Below are 15,571 nucleotides of genomic sequence, written 5' to 3'. Positions count from 1 at the left end.
TTTTTTTGCGGACACAAGACCATAGACCTCCACTGTAAATGCAGAACTCAATTTAAGACAAAGATGAAGGGCAAGCTTTAAAGTCCCCCTGTAGTCAAAAACTGTATTGCTTAAAGGGATACTCCACTTTTTTCGGAAATATGCTCATTTTACAACTCCCCCAGAGTTAAACAGTTGAGTTTTACCGTTTTAGAATCCATTCAGCCGAACTCCGGGTCTGACGGTACCACTTTTAGCATAGCTTAGCATAGATCATTGATTCTGATGAGTCCAGTAGCATTTCTTTCAAAATGACCAAAGAGTTTCAATATTTTTCCTATTTAAAACTTGACTCTTCCTTGATTATTACGCTGGAATGAGAGTAGTTCCTAGCCATATAGGCTTAGAAAATCGCAACTTTTCATTTTCCGTCGATCTTAGTACACGGTTTAACTACAGAAGAGTCAAGTTTTAAATAGGAAAAATATTGAAACTCTTTGGTCATTTTGAAAGAAATGCTACTGGACTCATCAGAATCAATGATCTGTGCTAAGCTATGCTAAAAGTGGTACCGTCAGACCCGGAGTTCGGCTGAATGGATTCTAAAACGGTAAAACTCATCTGTTTAACTCTGGGGGAGTTGTAAAATGAGCATATTTCCGAAAAAAGTGGAGTATCCCTTTAAAACTCATTTTGATCACCAAAATGACAAATTTAAACGCTTTTTCCTTGAAAAAAAAAATCATGCCTTAAAATAGCTTGGCTGTAACTCTTCAACCTTGCCTCATTTAGTATACGTGGTTCTATGAATATGCAAATTAGTCCCGCCTCCACTCACTCACACTAGCTCAGAGAGCCACTCGTTGACGTGATTGGTTACAAGGTTGTTTGTGACGTCAGAAACAGCTTAGAACTGATCTGTCTTTGGTTCACTGCAGTTTTAAGGAGAAAGTACTCGGCAATGGTGTTGACTTATGAATTTGCACATTCTTAAAGCATTTTCAAAACACCACAGACATATAAACAACATTAAAAGCTTGATTTCCACCACATGAGATTTTTTAAAACTGTTTCATGTTTATGAATCTGATGCTGAGTATGCATTCGACAATTTATTTCAACATTGGTTCAGTCTGCTCTGGGACGTTGTTTTTGAAGTGATGCATTTACTGGCTTTCACATGAAAGCATCAAATGCATTATTTATCAAAGGAGAGGAGACTTTACATTTACAAGAGGCAAAGGTTCTCTTTCACTTAATGAGTGTGAATTTTAATGAAATATGGCACATGCTGACCGGGATGTTGAAAACATGCATGAAACTCATTGTTTCAGTAGTCCAGTGCTAGTTTAGTGGTTAAACACTGACTGTTTGTTCTCTTGATATGTAGAATCTTTTTTCTCGTTGTAGAATCTTTTTTCTCGATATTTCGTTAAAATAAGCTCAATACTATTAAAACAGACTTTTACATGAAGCACCAAAAATGTCCACCGCTTTGTTTTCAGGTATCAAAATAAATAGGAAATTTTGATTGCACAATATATGTAGACTAAACTGGAGCATTGTGGGAAATGAAGTCTCCTTCCACCATGAGTTATGAAATATGATATATGTAAAGTTGTTACAAATTTCCATTGATTGAAACACTGATTATTGATATGATTAAAAATGAAATGTATTATTTAAAACAACAGGTTTCCATTTTGATTGTAGTTCTGTTGATTCAAATTGGAATGAAAAGTCTGCATCCTGTGATGTCTCAATTCAAATTGAAATGAAAAGTCATTCTCAGTTCTGAATGGCGCAAATCCTGGTGTTTACAAACCCAGCCCCGGATGACTGTGTCCAGCTCAAAGTCCTCAACGTCCCGTCAGAGGTTACACTCACTGTTAGAGCGCACGTACTGTACAGCCTGACTGACTTTGAGTTCCACTTTCCTCAGGTTTGGGTCTGATGACATACAACTATTGTGAGTATAACAATTCTAAAAAAGACTTTAATGTGAAAACATACTTTTGAAGAATTTACAAGTTCCTGAAAAAGAATTTAGACCAAGTATGAATTCAGTGGTGGTTATGAAACTTATTTAAGGTTATGTAAAGCATGTCGTTATGTAGGGTTTGGATGCATTTTAAACAAATTAATGGAGTTATTTCGCTATCAACTCATCCATTTATTTATTTTTATATTATTTTCTACTTTGTGTAGCAGTTTGTATAGGCATAATTTATATTTGTCTACAAAACTAATGTCCATCATTTAAATGATTCCTTTAGATCAAAAGCGTTTTAAGATCATGAAACACAGATTCAGTCCTGTAGTTATTAAAGGGAATTTTTGAAGATATTTAGATATAAGATATATATCAAAATGTTTTATTAGTAGTGCTGTCAAATCAATTGATCACATCTAGCATAAAAGTTTGCATATAGATATACATGTATGTATATGTATACACACACGATTAATCGTTTTGATAGCACTAGTTTTTAGTAGTAGTAGTAGTTATAAATTTTTTCACAAATGACAAATATTTGACAACGTGAACAATACAAGGATGAAAACTACAAAAAAAAATTGAAAATAAATAAATAATAACATTAAAATTAAAGGAATATTGAATTAAATAATGATTTAAGAAAAGAACTAAATAAATAAAACATCTAACAGTACAGTAATATAGTGAGTATATATATATATATATACACTCACCTAAAGGATTATTAGGAACACCATACTAATACTGTGTTTGACCCCCTTTCGCCTTCAGAACTGCCTTAATTCTACGTGGCATTGATTCAACAAGGTGCTGAAAGCATTCTTTAGAAATGTTGGCCCATATTGATAGGATAGCATCTTGCAGTTGATGGAGATTTGTGGGATGCACATCCAGGGCACGAAGCTCCCGTTCCACCACATCCCAAAGATGCTCTATTGGGTTGAGATCTGGTGACTGTGGGGGCCATTTTAGTTCAGTGAACTCATTGTCATGTTCAAGAAACCAATTTGAAATGATTCGAGCTTTGTGACATGGTGCATTATCCTGCTGGAAGTAGCCATCAGAGGATGGGTACATGGTGGTCATAAAGGGATGGACATGGTCAGAAACAATGCTCAGGTAGGCCGTGGCATTTAAACAATGCCCAATTGGCACTAAGTGGCCTAAAGTTTACCAAGAAAACATCCCCCACACCATTACACCACCACCACCAGCCTGCACAGTGGTAACAAGGCATGATGAATCCATGTTCTCATTCTGTTTACGCCAAATTCTGACTCTACCATCTGAATGTCTCAACAGAAATCGAGACTCATCAGACCAGGCAACATTTTTCCAGTCTTCAACTGTCCAATTTTGGTGAGCTCGTGCAAATTGTAGCCTCTTTTTCCTATTTGTAGTGGAGATGAGTGGTACCTGGTGGGGTCTTCTGCTGTTGTAGCCCATCCGCCTCAAGGTTGTGCGTGTTGTGGCTTCACAAATGCTTTGCTGCATACCTCGGTTGTAACGAGTGGTTATTTCAGTCAAAGTTGCTCTTCTATCAGCTTGAATCAGTCGGCCCATTCTCCTCTGACCTCTAGCATCAACAAGGCATTTTCGCCCACAGGACTGCCGCATACTGGATGTTTTTCCCTTTTCACACCATTCTTTGTAAACCCTAGAAATGGTTGTGCGTAAAAATCCCAGTAACTGAGCAGATTGTGAAATACTCAGACCGGCCCGTCTGGCACCAATAACCATGCCACGCTCAAAATTGCTTAAATCATCTTTCTTTCCCATTCTGACATTCAGTTTGGAGTTCAGGAGATTGTCTTGACCAGGACCACACCCCTAAATGCATTGAAGCAACTGCCATGTGATTGGTTGATTAGATAATTGCATTAATGAGAAATTGAACAGGTGTTCCTAATAATCCTTTAGGTGAGTGTATATATATATATATATAATTTATTTATAAACTTTTATGTTAGATGTGATTAATCACAATTAATCGATTTGACAGCACTATTCATTAGTAGTAGTAGTAGTATTATTTATTTTTTTTACAAATTAACTGAAAGAATATTTTTAGATATATGTGAAACTATTTTTTTTTTCTCAATAATTTCAACCTTTTACAGAGACTTTTATCTTCATAAAATCACAATCTCAGGATGATGCCACCACTATTTTTAACTTGAAGACCTTCAAAAAATGATCCAAATGAATTTTAATTCAGAGATGGAAAAACTTGTAGAAGACATGCATTCCAGTCACTGCCTCTATTAGCAGAATCTTTTAATAAATTAATAATTGTACACCAAAAGTGAGCGTCACATCATTGAATCAAATGCATTTTACACAGCTTGCTCTGATCACTTACAGATGTACAGTAATTAATATCTAATATTCCTCTGCAGACATTCCAGGCCGATTCAATGGCTGAATATATATTCTACTATCTCCAGTAAGAGAACACTCTTAATAAAATCATTGTGAATGTAGGCACTTCATCAAACTAAAAGATGTTTGTCTCATGATGCAGGACGTTGCTGACCCCACTGCTGGCTCTGACTGTGATTCTGTGTACACTGAGATACTGCTGCCAATTCTGCAGGAAAGCCTCCGACACAGACTTAGACCTCGACCTGTCAGACAGCGACCATGTCTATGTGATTCCAAATCCCATTCACATGAGAGAAGAGAGAGACGAGCGAGACGAGACAGACTCCCGTGGAGACTCTGAGTACACACCACCACCATACGAGCTAGTGTGTCCACCACCAACATATGCAGAGGTACATCTGTCCATCCACCCATCTGTCTGTCTGTCCATCATCTCTGTCAGCCTGTCCATCATCTCTCTGTCTGTCTGTCCATCATCTCTGTCAGCCTGTCCATCATCTCTCTGTCTGTCTGTCCATCATCTCTGTCAGCCTGTCCATTATCTCTCTCTCTGTCTGTCCATTATCTCTCTGTCTGTCTGTCCATCATCTCTCTGTCTGTCTGTCCATTATCTCTGTCTGTCCATCATCTATCTGTCTGTCTGTCTGTCCATTATCTCTCTGTCCATCATCTCTCTGTCTGTTCATCCATCATATCTCTGTCTGTCTGTCCATCATCTCTGTCTGTCTGTCCATCATCTCTCTGTCTGTCTGTCCATCATCTCTCTGTCAGCCTGTCCATTATCTCTCTCTCTGTCTGTCCATTATCTCTCTGTCTGTCTGTCCATCATCTCTGTCAGCCTGTCCATTATCTCTCTCTCTGTCTGTCCATCATCTCTCTGTCTGTCCATTATCTCTGTCTGTCCATCATCTATCTGTTTGTCTGTCCATTATCTCTCTGTCCATCATCTCTCTGTCTGTCTGTCCATCATCTCTCTGTCTGTTCATCCATCATATCTCTGTCTGTCTGTCCATCATCTCTGTCTGTCTGTCCATCATCTCTCTGTCTGTCTGTCCATCATCTCTCTGTCCATCATCTCTCTGTCTGTCTGTCCATCATCTCTCTGTCTGTCTGTCCATCATCTCTCTGTCCATCATCTCTCTGTCTGTCTGTCCATTATCTCTCTGTCCATCATCTCTGTCTGTCTGTCTATCATCTCTGTCAGCCTGTCCATCATCTCTCTGTCTGTCTGTCCATTATCTCTGTCTGTCCATCATCTATCTGTCTGTTCGTCCATCATCTCTCTGTCTGTCTGTCCATCATCTCTGTCAGCCTGTCCATCATCTGTCTGTTCGTCCATCATCTCTCTGTCTGTCTATCATCTATCTGTCTGTCTATCATCTATCTGTCTGTCTGTCCATCATCTCTGTCAGTCTGTCCATCATCTATCTGTTTGTCTGTCCATCATCTCTGTCAGTCTGTCCATCATCTATCTGTTTGTCTGTCCATCATCTCTGTCAGTCTGTCCATCATCTATCTGTTTGTCTGTCCATCATCTCTGTCAGTCTGTCCATCATCTATCTGTCTGTCTGTCCATCATCTCTGTCAGTCTGTCCATCATCTATCTGTTTGTCTGTCCATCATCTATCTGTCTGTTCGTCCATCATCTATCTGTCTGTCTGTCCATCATCTATCTGTCAGCCTGTCCATCATCTCTCTGTCTGTTCGTCCATCATCTATCTGTCAGTCTGTCCATCATCCTTCTGTCTGTTCGTCCATCATCTCTCTGTCCATCATCTGTCAGTCTGTCCATCATCCCTCTGTCTGTTCGTCCATCATCTCTCTGTCTGTCAGTCTGTCCATCATCTATCTGTCTGTTCGTCCATCATCTCTCTGTCTGTTCGTCCATCATCTCTCTGTCTGTCTGTCTGTCTGTCCATCATCTATCTGTCTGTCAGTCTGTCCATCATCTCTCTGTCTGTCTGTCTGTCATCTATCCATCTATCCGTCCCTCCGTTCATCCATCTGTCATCTGTCTCTCTGTTCGTCTGCCATCTATCTATCTATCTATCTATCTATCTATCTATCTATCTATCTATCTATCTATCTATCTATCTATCTATCTATCTATCTATCTATCTATCCATCCACCTGCCCGCCCGCCAGAAAAGGTCTCCCAGTCTGTTGGCTGGTTTTTGCCCTTTTCAGCAGGTTAGATATGGACACTTGAACCAGCTATGAGCAGCTTAGGACAGCTCTGGCTGGTTTTAACCAGACTGTAAATCGCTATGTTGAAATGCTGTAAACTTAATATCATGTTTTGTTTTACAGGCCAGCTTTAAATTCAATATTTCTGATGTTCGAGTGGCTCCAGACTCAGAGATGGAGGCGTCCTACGTGCCTCCCCCACCATACAGCCCACCTCTAAATATGCCATCACAATCATCCAGCCATCAACAATAGACTGGGTGTGTGTGTTAGAATAACTTAACTAATAGAACTAGTACATTTTATCTTTACATATCTGTAAATGTGTTTGTGAAAGTTCATACCAAGAAGACAAAGTCTGACATATGATTACTCAACAAACCCAAAGAAGGAGCTTTATAGTTTATACGTCATAGATAATTCTTATCTTAAGAAAGAAGGTTTACTGCTTTTGTGAACCATGGCTTGGCATAGCTGAAGTTTAACCATATTCTGATGTAACTATGCAAATCTTGAATAACTGGGATAAATTGAAAATTGAAATAGAATACATATTAGAAATGTATATCCATTTGTTTTTTTACAGGACCCATTTCTCAATACTTGGGTCACTTTTTCTTCACGCAGTTCTCCTAACCGACTTTCACCTCGGCTCAGCAGTTAATTTCACATTCAAAATGCTCTAAAACTACCAAAACACTTCATACATGTCTCAAACCAACACTAGCAAAGGTTTTCAACCAACAAACACACTTTATCACTCATAAAACAATGACGTCAAAACAAGAACAACAGGCAGCACAAAATTATTCCTAACATCTAATTGTTTCGATAGTTTGTGTAAAGAGTTTTGAAGAAGTGACTTAAGTATTGAGAAATGGGTCCTAGTGAGATTTATATTAATTATATTATATACATTATATTAAATATTATTGAGAGATTTCAGTAAAGACAAAAGCAGGTATTATACGGGTACAATTCAGCTTCATTTTATCCTTTACAGGATAGATGATTTATTCCAGGACTAAACATGCTGTGCTTTCTCCTAATTAATTATTGTTCTGTTTTAAGGTTGTTTTAATCATTATCTTGAATGTCTGACTGCATAAAATACCCATACTGTTCAACTTGAAGTGTTAATCTGCTATATATAATACTACCTCATGAAGTGAGATAAGATGAGAAGACCCAGCAAACACGCGACGTCAGATAGACGTTCAGATCATGTCTGTATAACGTCTGTCAGTTCAGAACCACTTTTGTACGTCCTGTGGACGTGCAAAACAGGTTAAAAATTTGAACGTCTGACTAGGACCCCCTATGGACGTCTATGGACGTGCAAAACAGGTTCAAAATCTGAACGTCTGACTAGGGACTCTTTTTGACGTCTGTGGACGTGCAAAACAGGTTCGAAATCTGAACGTCTGACTAGGACCCCCTATGGACGTCTGTGGACGTGCAAAACAGGTTCAAAATCTGAACGTCTGACTAGGGACTCTTTTTGACGTCTGTGGACGTGCAAAACAGGTTCAAAATCTGAACGTCTAACTAGGACCCCCTATGGACGTCTGTGGACGTGCAAAACTGGTTAAATGTCTGAACGTCTGAATAGGGACTTTTTTTGACGTCTGTGGACGTGCAAAACTGGTTCAAAATCTGAACGTCTAACTAGGACCCCCTATGGACGTCTGTGGACGTGCAAAACTGGTTAAAAATCTGAACGTCTGCCAAGGGACTCTTTTTGACGTCTGTGGACGTGCAAAACTTGTTCAATATCTGAACGTCTGACTAGGACCCCCTATGGACGTCTGTGGACGTGCAAAACTGGTTCAAAATCTGAACGTCTGACTAGGGACTCTTTTGGACGTCTGTGGACGTGCAAAACAGGTTCAAAATCTGAACGTCTAACTAGGACCCCCTATGGACGTCTGTGGACGTGCAAAACTGGTTAAAAATCTGAACGTCTGCCAAGGGACTCTTTTTGACGTCTGTGGACGTGCAAAACTTGTTCAATATCTGAACGTCTGACTAGGACCCCCTATGGACGTCTGTGGACGTGCAAAACTGGTTCAAAATCTGAACGTCTGACTAGGGACTCTTTTGGACGTCTGTGGACGTGCAAAACTGGTTAAATATCTGAACGTCTGAATAGGGACTTTTTTCGACGTCTTTGGACGTGCAAAACAGGTTCGAAATTGAAACGTCTGACTGGGGACTCTTTTTGACGTCTGTGGACGTGCAAAACTGGTTCAAAATCTGAACGTCTGACTGGGGACTCTTTTTGACGTCTGTGGACGTGCAAAACTGGTTCAAAATCTGAACGTCTGACTAGGGACTCTTTTGGACGTCTGTGGACGTGCAAAACAGGTTCAATATTTAAACGTCTGACTAGGGACTCTTTTTTACGTCTGTGGACGTGCAAAACAGGTTCAATATTTAAACGTCTGACTAGGGACTCTTTTTTACGTCTATGGACGTGCAAAATTGATTTAATATCTGAACGTCTGACTAGGGACTCTTTTTGACGTCTGTGGACGTGCAAAACAGGTTCAAAATCTGAACGTCTGACTAGGGACTCTTTTTTACGTCTATGGACGTGCAAAACTGGTTTAATATCTGAACGTCTGACTAGGGACTCTTTTTGACGTCTGTGGACGTGCAAAACTGGTTTAATATCTGAACGTCTGACTAGGGACTCTTTTTGACGTCTGTGGACGTGCAAAACTGGTTCAAAATCTGAACGTCTGACTAGGGACTCTTTTTTACGTCTATGGACGTGCAAAACTGGTTTAATATCTGAACGTCTGACTAGGGACTCTTTTTGACGTCTGTGGACGTGCAAAACTGGTTCAAAATCTGAACGTCTGACTAGGGACTCTTTTGGACGTCTGTGGACGTGCAAAACAGATTCAATATCTGAACGTCTGACTAGGGACTTTTTTGGACGTCTATGGACGTGCAAAACTGGTTTAATATCTGAACGTCTGACTAGGGACTCTTTTGGATGTCTGTGGACATGCAAAACTGGTTCAAAATCTGAACATCTGACTAGGGAACCCTTTGGACATCTGTGGAAGTGCAAATTTGGTTTAATATCGAACATCTGAATAGGGACCCTTACTGTGGATATGTATGGATGTGCAAGAAAGCCAGGACTCCTTTTGGACAGAAGACTATTTCAGTATCTGAACCAATCTGAAATGTGTCATTGTGAAATGCAAAAAGTTTTTTGACAAATAGTCATACGAAATACTGGTAAATAAAAAAATGAAAATAATCACATTATTATGAAAATGGCAAATGATATTGCATAATAAGTTGATATTATGCAATCATTCTAAAATGAATCAATTATTTATTTGATATATGGATTAAGTAATAGAAACTGTGAAATTTTGGATGTGAATGTGTGCTCAAACTTGCACAGTGCATGCACATTTCCAGCATTAAAAGCAATTCAGTAGAATTACAACCCACTATCAAGTGGTGCAGAGCACGCTTCATGATTCTCTGGATCTTCCAAATAGGGTTGAGCCCACAAAGGGCCTAAAATGTTACAGATTTATATAAAAAATGTTGGAGTGGGATCATATGTGTATTTTTGTTTTTGTAAAGACTCCTAATTCAATGTTGATTTAGCACATATATCTCATCACAAAATGTCCTGATGTCATTGGAGGACACAGAATCCTGTACTGATGAACAAATATAGCAAATACGTATGTGTGAGATTAGGGTTAGGGTTAGGGTTAGGGTTACCCTAACCCTAGCACAAAATATTTCAATATACAGCAAAGAAGGAAAATCAGAAGCTAAATCGATAATAAAGAAAGAAGTTATGAGAATGTGGCAGGAACAATAGAATAGAGGAAACAAGGGAGGGGAACTATGTTTATAAACCCTTAAGTTGGGGTACGAAGGGGGAAATCATTGCAAGGTTACAGTTAGGGCACACTAGACCAAACAAAACTCTGCATCTAATAGGGAAGCATGATACTGGTTTATGTAATAATTGCAATGTACCTGATCAGCAGAGTATTGTTATGATGTGTAATAAATATGATAGCATAGTGAAGAGGAAAATTTAGGGCATGGGAGGGATTTTAAAAGAAATATTAAATAAATCATCAGGCCATAAAATAATGTAATATTTATTTTTAGTTTCTAAGAGCTACCAAGCTGGATAAAATCATTTGTTTTATTTATTTATTTCGTATAATGACATAGCATGTAAGCCAGAGATCATTTATAACCTGAGGGTGGCGGTAATGCACTAAAACAGTTTGCGACCGCCGTTAAAAAATCAAAGAAGAAGAATCGCACGTCACACTGCAAAGTCACCAGGAAAAGTATCCTGCCGATGAAAGAGGCTGCTGACACGTGGAGAGAGACACTGCCTTAATTGGACTAAAACCCTAAAACAGGTAAGTAAACATTAAAAAAAATTAATTTAATATGTATTCAGTTGAGAGATGATATCAGATGAATTGGAAGTCACACATGCCCCCTAATACCTTGAAAAACTTCTTAAAACTGCGGCAATTTGCGCGGGCACATTAACCGAAAAGTCGACAAATGCGCCCGCGCGTTCTGCTGTTTTTTTTTTTTTTTTTTTTTTTTTTTTTCACATAGCAGCAAAATAGACTTAAAATACTCCGTCATTTATGGTCATACAGACTTGAAATATGGAAAAATAAACTGTAAAATGTCTTTTTTATGTGTCCACTTACAATCGAAACAAAACATTATGCTTTTGTGTGCTTTCTGCCTCTCCTTCTACATGAACTTTTTTTCTGGAGCAGGTCTCTAAACGTAAGCAAAACTCAGCAAATACACACTGTCAAGAGTAATCTTTATAATAATTTAAGTGTTTACTTTTTAATTATCTAATTCAAAACGAAAGAGAATATTCTGTTTATGTAATCTATATAAAAAGAGAGACGTTAGTCGTTCTCATGGCAACTCATTATCTGCTAATCACCCGCTGAAAGCGCGCGCTATTCAAACGTAAATATCTTTGTTCTAATATGAATCGCGTTTGTATGCGTGAATGAACGGCTCAGATGCTCGTTTACTACAATTACAACATGCTATTTTTACATGAACGTAACGCTATTATAGTTTAGCTTTTCCTTAACTATATTGCAATACTGAGATGAGTAAAAATCTGCTGAAATATGTTCATGAAATATGTTGTTTAAATAAAATGCAATGTTTTAAACGTATGCTATTACACTGCAAATTAAAATGTATACGCCCTATATTAATGTATCATAAAATATATATGCTTGAGACGAAATATGAATGTTTTTAGACAATACTAATGAATCCTTAACTTTGAAATACGTATGATAAAATGTATGCTTTTTACAAAGGAAAAATTACACTTGGAATAGTTAAAATTGTAATTGTTGTTGACTTTCATATTATTGTGTTTCATTAGTCACAATTTTGGGGAGAGGATAAATATTCCAAACCTGTCTGAAAATACAATATGATGATTAACTGCACAATTACTAGAAATGTTTACATTGGATATTATAAAATTTGCTTGCATAAAAATTTGTTTAACTTTAAACCAATTCTGTAGAATGGCCCATATATCCTATTTGAACAGGATTTGTTTCCAGGTATGACTGTGGGCTTTTGACTTTCATTTATATTAGTATTATTTTGTTAACTATATGCTAAATAAATTAAAAGCAATATACTGTGTCTGTGTGTGTGTATACATTTCTTGTCAGCAGTCTTCTTAGGTGTGTCTTCTTAGCTACAATTAAGTTTTAAGAGTTTTTATCCAGTCATCAATGGCTTATTGATCATTATAGGTATTATCAATAATTAAGTTGTTGTTGCTAGTTTGAGTCGAGAAATACACATTTCAGCATTATCATCAATAATCTGTGTGTGCATTTTCCTTGAGAACCAAGCAAGTTGACTCATGAAACCATTTGTTTATTATATCGTGATTGCATATCTCAATCACAATATTGACCTCAATAATTCCAATGACAATGACATTTTCCCCAAATCGTGCAGCCCTTGCCAGAAGTATATAGCCTAGATATCTTTACACTGTCCGCTCAGTACAACAGAGGCAGGAGCTCTGCACTGGGGTTGCTCGAGTTATATGGGCACACAACTTGCTACAAGAGCTATATCCACTATTACGAACAATAAAGTAATATTTGACAAATTTTGTCTTTCAGATTCTGAAAATGTTCAAAGGCCAATCTCAAGATACTCTGGGAGGTCTTTCTCAGAGCAAATGGTCACTTCTAAGAGGTTTGTTTAATCGATTCCAGAAAACAACAGTGTCCCATGCCCCCATTTCTTTAATTCACTCTTGGCACTCTCACCCATGCTACAGTTCCTGTAGATTACCACACACATGTAATTTCTAAATGGTGAATTTGTTTCTTCAGGCTCTTTACCAACCGGCTGATGGCAAAATTCAATATGAAGGGGAAGGTGAAGAAGCAGAAACTGCCTCTGGAGACGACTAAAACTTTTGAAAGGTAAAGGTACACAAATTATGTTAGTATTATTATAATAAAATGATACCCAATTGTACTTTTTAAACTGGTAACCTACTGAACAAACTTTTAAAAAAATTGCAAATTGAAAAGCACATGCTACATGCATAAAGTTTAAAAACACAATGAACTAATTTCTTTTTTTTTTACTTTTTTTTTTTACATTGTTCTATTTTAATAAATTAAAAGCACTCAGATAGACAAAAGTGAGGGTAAGCATTAAGACAATTCATCAAGACAAAGTTAATCATTCAAGGGCTGTGAGTATTTTCTCTTTGCCTTTTGTTTGATTCACATTAATGATGCCATCATCAGAAGGTTTATTAGACTGAATGCAGATCAAATAATACCAATCTCCCCTTTTCTCCAAACTATTTACACCAATTTAAGATATGAACTGTTTAAGTGAATACTCTCCAATCCGGTCATTTTGACATATTTTGTTGTGTATTTGATGGTTAAATGCGCATACAAAGCCTAAAATATAATTTCCTTGTCTAGTTGCGGTCGGTTTCGGTGCGCACACACATAAGCCACCTTGAAGTTGGAAACAGCGTCCCTTGCTCGAAATTATTGTCCATTATTACATGGCTTGGTTGAACTCTAATGTAGAAAGCGGTGTGTTATTTCTTGATAACACATCTGCTAAGTATAACACACCGTTGCCATGAAAAACAGGTTTGCTATAGACGCAGGATTCTAACCGTAGAGACGTAACAGAGTATTTTCTTTAGCAGAAGCAATACAATCCTTTTTAAATGAATAAACTCCTTTTTAAATCAATTTTTTATGTCAAATTATTAATTTATTTGGTGGGTAGCCATGTAATAAGCGGGATAATGTAGAGCGAGGCGGTTGTTATAGCGAATACAACCACTTCAGGCAGATTCAAGACCCCTCCGCATCAGCCTGCGGGGTTGTATTCGCTATAACATCCGCCTTGCTTTACATTATCCCTTACTTAAATAGCTCTTTTTTATTATCAAACAAGTAACCGCAATGCAACAGTAGAGACTGCATTTTACAACAACTCTCTTCTGCATTGCAAATATCAAAAATGCATCATAGACAGATGATTTAATATTATCTCGTATAGAAACGGCTGGCAAAGATGGAATTTGCAAGATAACATCTATATTTCATTAATAAATAGTAAGTGCATTTTCTCAATTTCTCCAGTACTGACAGCAGAACTGATAACGCTGGAGCTGGATACTTCACTGGATTACCTCTTTCTAAACTCATCTACAAGTAATCTAGTATTTGCTAAAATGGAAGTTATAGTATCCAAAAGCATTGCATTTGGGCTGTGCTTGAGAAATTTTATTATATGCAGTCTCTCTCAATTCATGATTGCTATCTTAAATATCTTGTCACCCAAGGCCACTGTCTATTGCAGTCTTACACCTTCCTAACATACAGCGACGCGAGTTTACAGAACCCATTTTCAGTCATTTGTTTGCTGCCATATACCACACCAGTCACCATTGGTCACTGTAGTACTGCCACTTCAAGGATTAGTTCACCTCAAAATGAAAATTTCCTGATAATTTACTCACCCCAATGCCATCCAAGACATTCATGTCTTTCTTTCTTCAGAGGAAAAGAAATTAAGTTTTTGAGGAAAACATTCCAGGATTTTTCTCCACACAATGGACTTCAACGGTAACCAAATTGTTGAAGTCCAAATCAATGCAGTTTCATGCTGGACGTAGGCAGAAGTACCGCCCCGTTGTTTACAAAGTGAACTTGCGAAGACTAATACAAACCATTTTAAATAAACTGACAAAAATCCATAAATATGTCATTCAACATACAATAAATTTGAACAATCCTCCTCCACGCTTGTAAACAATGAGCCGGTATAAAAATATTGTATGTTAACTTGCAATGTTACTTATGGATTTTTTGTTTTTGTTCAACTCTTGCAGCTGCAGTCATAAAATGGGATAAAGAAGCTACAGAGGCTACAATCAAGCATCATGCAGCAGAACATCTTAAACGTGCCGTGGAGGGCATACAGGGGTGGAAATAATGAGGAATTTTACATGAGTACTGTAAGGCGCGTGTGTTTATTTCTAGTTTAGGGGACTTTATGTCTCTCTCCCCCTTTCCAACCACCCACCCCCAATCTTGGTCTGGAGTAATTTGTTTTTTGTTCACTTGGCAGTTCAGTGTAACCATTAGAGTTGTTTTATTTATCAGCCTGTTCATAATTTGCTGAAAACCTCATTAAAGATGGAAAAAAATTGTCATTTCAAACTATTTTTGCTTTTTTTTTAATCAATAATCAGATGTCACTTATTTCCAATTGCAAAAATATAAGGCTACTAAAAAGTATTTGCATGTTTTAGACAGGTGCATCAAAGGGATAGGTATTAATTTATTATTTACAATTTTAAAGCAGTAGTTCTGCACACTGCTTTTACTATGACTAGAATGAGTTTTATTGAATACCATGTTGTCATCCAACCTTGGAACAAAA

At 37.6% G+C, this 15,571-nt stretch overlaps 1 protein-coding gene and 1 long non-coding RNA gene across 3 annotated transcripts; both read left to right on the top strand.

Moving 5' to 3' along the window:
* The first annotated feature begins 1,861 nt into the window (after positions 1-1,861).
* Positions 1,862-7,731, top strand: LOC311306518 (uncharacterized protein). 2 transcript variants are annotated; one of them, XM_084434958.1, is made up of 5 exons: positions 1,862-1,948; positions 3,281-3,337; positions 4,378-4,424; positions 4,503-4,755; positions 6,674-7,731. In XM_084434958.1, exons 3-5 carry the CDS (start codon positions 4,396-4,398, stop codon positions 6,803-6,805), a joined length of 414 nt encoding a protein of 137 aa, XP_084291084.1. In that variant the 5' UTR covers positions 1,862-1,948; positions 3,281-3,337; positions 4,378-4,395; the 3' UTR covers positions 6,806-7,731. The 2 variants fall into 2 exon arrangements, with proteins under 2 accessions (XP_084291084.1, XP_084291083.1); XM_084434957.1 differs by lacking the exon at positions 3,281-3,337 and having other exon boundaries at positions 1,864-1,948.
* Positions 7,732-10,839: 3,108 nt separating this feature from the next.
* On the top strand, positions 10,840-15,341 carry LOC311305640. Its single transcript, XR_014630042.1, has 4 exons — positions 10,840-10,974; positions 12,760-12,835; positions 12,976-13,068; positions 15,018-15,341. It is a non-coding gene; the product is annotated as an uncharacterized lncRNA (long non-coding RNA).
* Positions 15,342-15,571: the final 230 nt, after the last annotated feature.

This window comes from Rutilus rutilus (genome assembly GCF_951802725.1).
Source record: "Rutilus rutilus genome assembly, chromosome: 16".
Lineage (NCBI taxonomy): Eukaryota > Metazoa > Chordata > Actinopteri > Cypriniformes > Leuciscidae > Rutilus > Rutilus rutilus.
Note: the sequence above shows the minus strand (reverse complement) of the source record. Positions and strands in the feature narration are given on the sequence as shown.

What these genes read in the sequence shown, in the direction of transcription:
- LOC311306518 (XM_084434958.1), top strand. Translation starts at nt 4,396, where the DNA reads ATGGCTGAATATATATTCTACTATCTCCA. An exon ending in TATATATTCTACTATCTCCA is followed by an intron (nt 4,425 to 4,502) that starts GTAAGAGAACAC and finishes CTCATGATGCAG; the next exon opens with GACGTTGCTGACCCCACTGC. An exon ending in CACCACCAACATATGCAGAG is followed by an intron (nt 4,756 to 6,673) that starts GTACATCTGTCC and finishes TTTGTTTTACAG; the next exon opens with GCCAGCTTTAAATTCAATAT.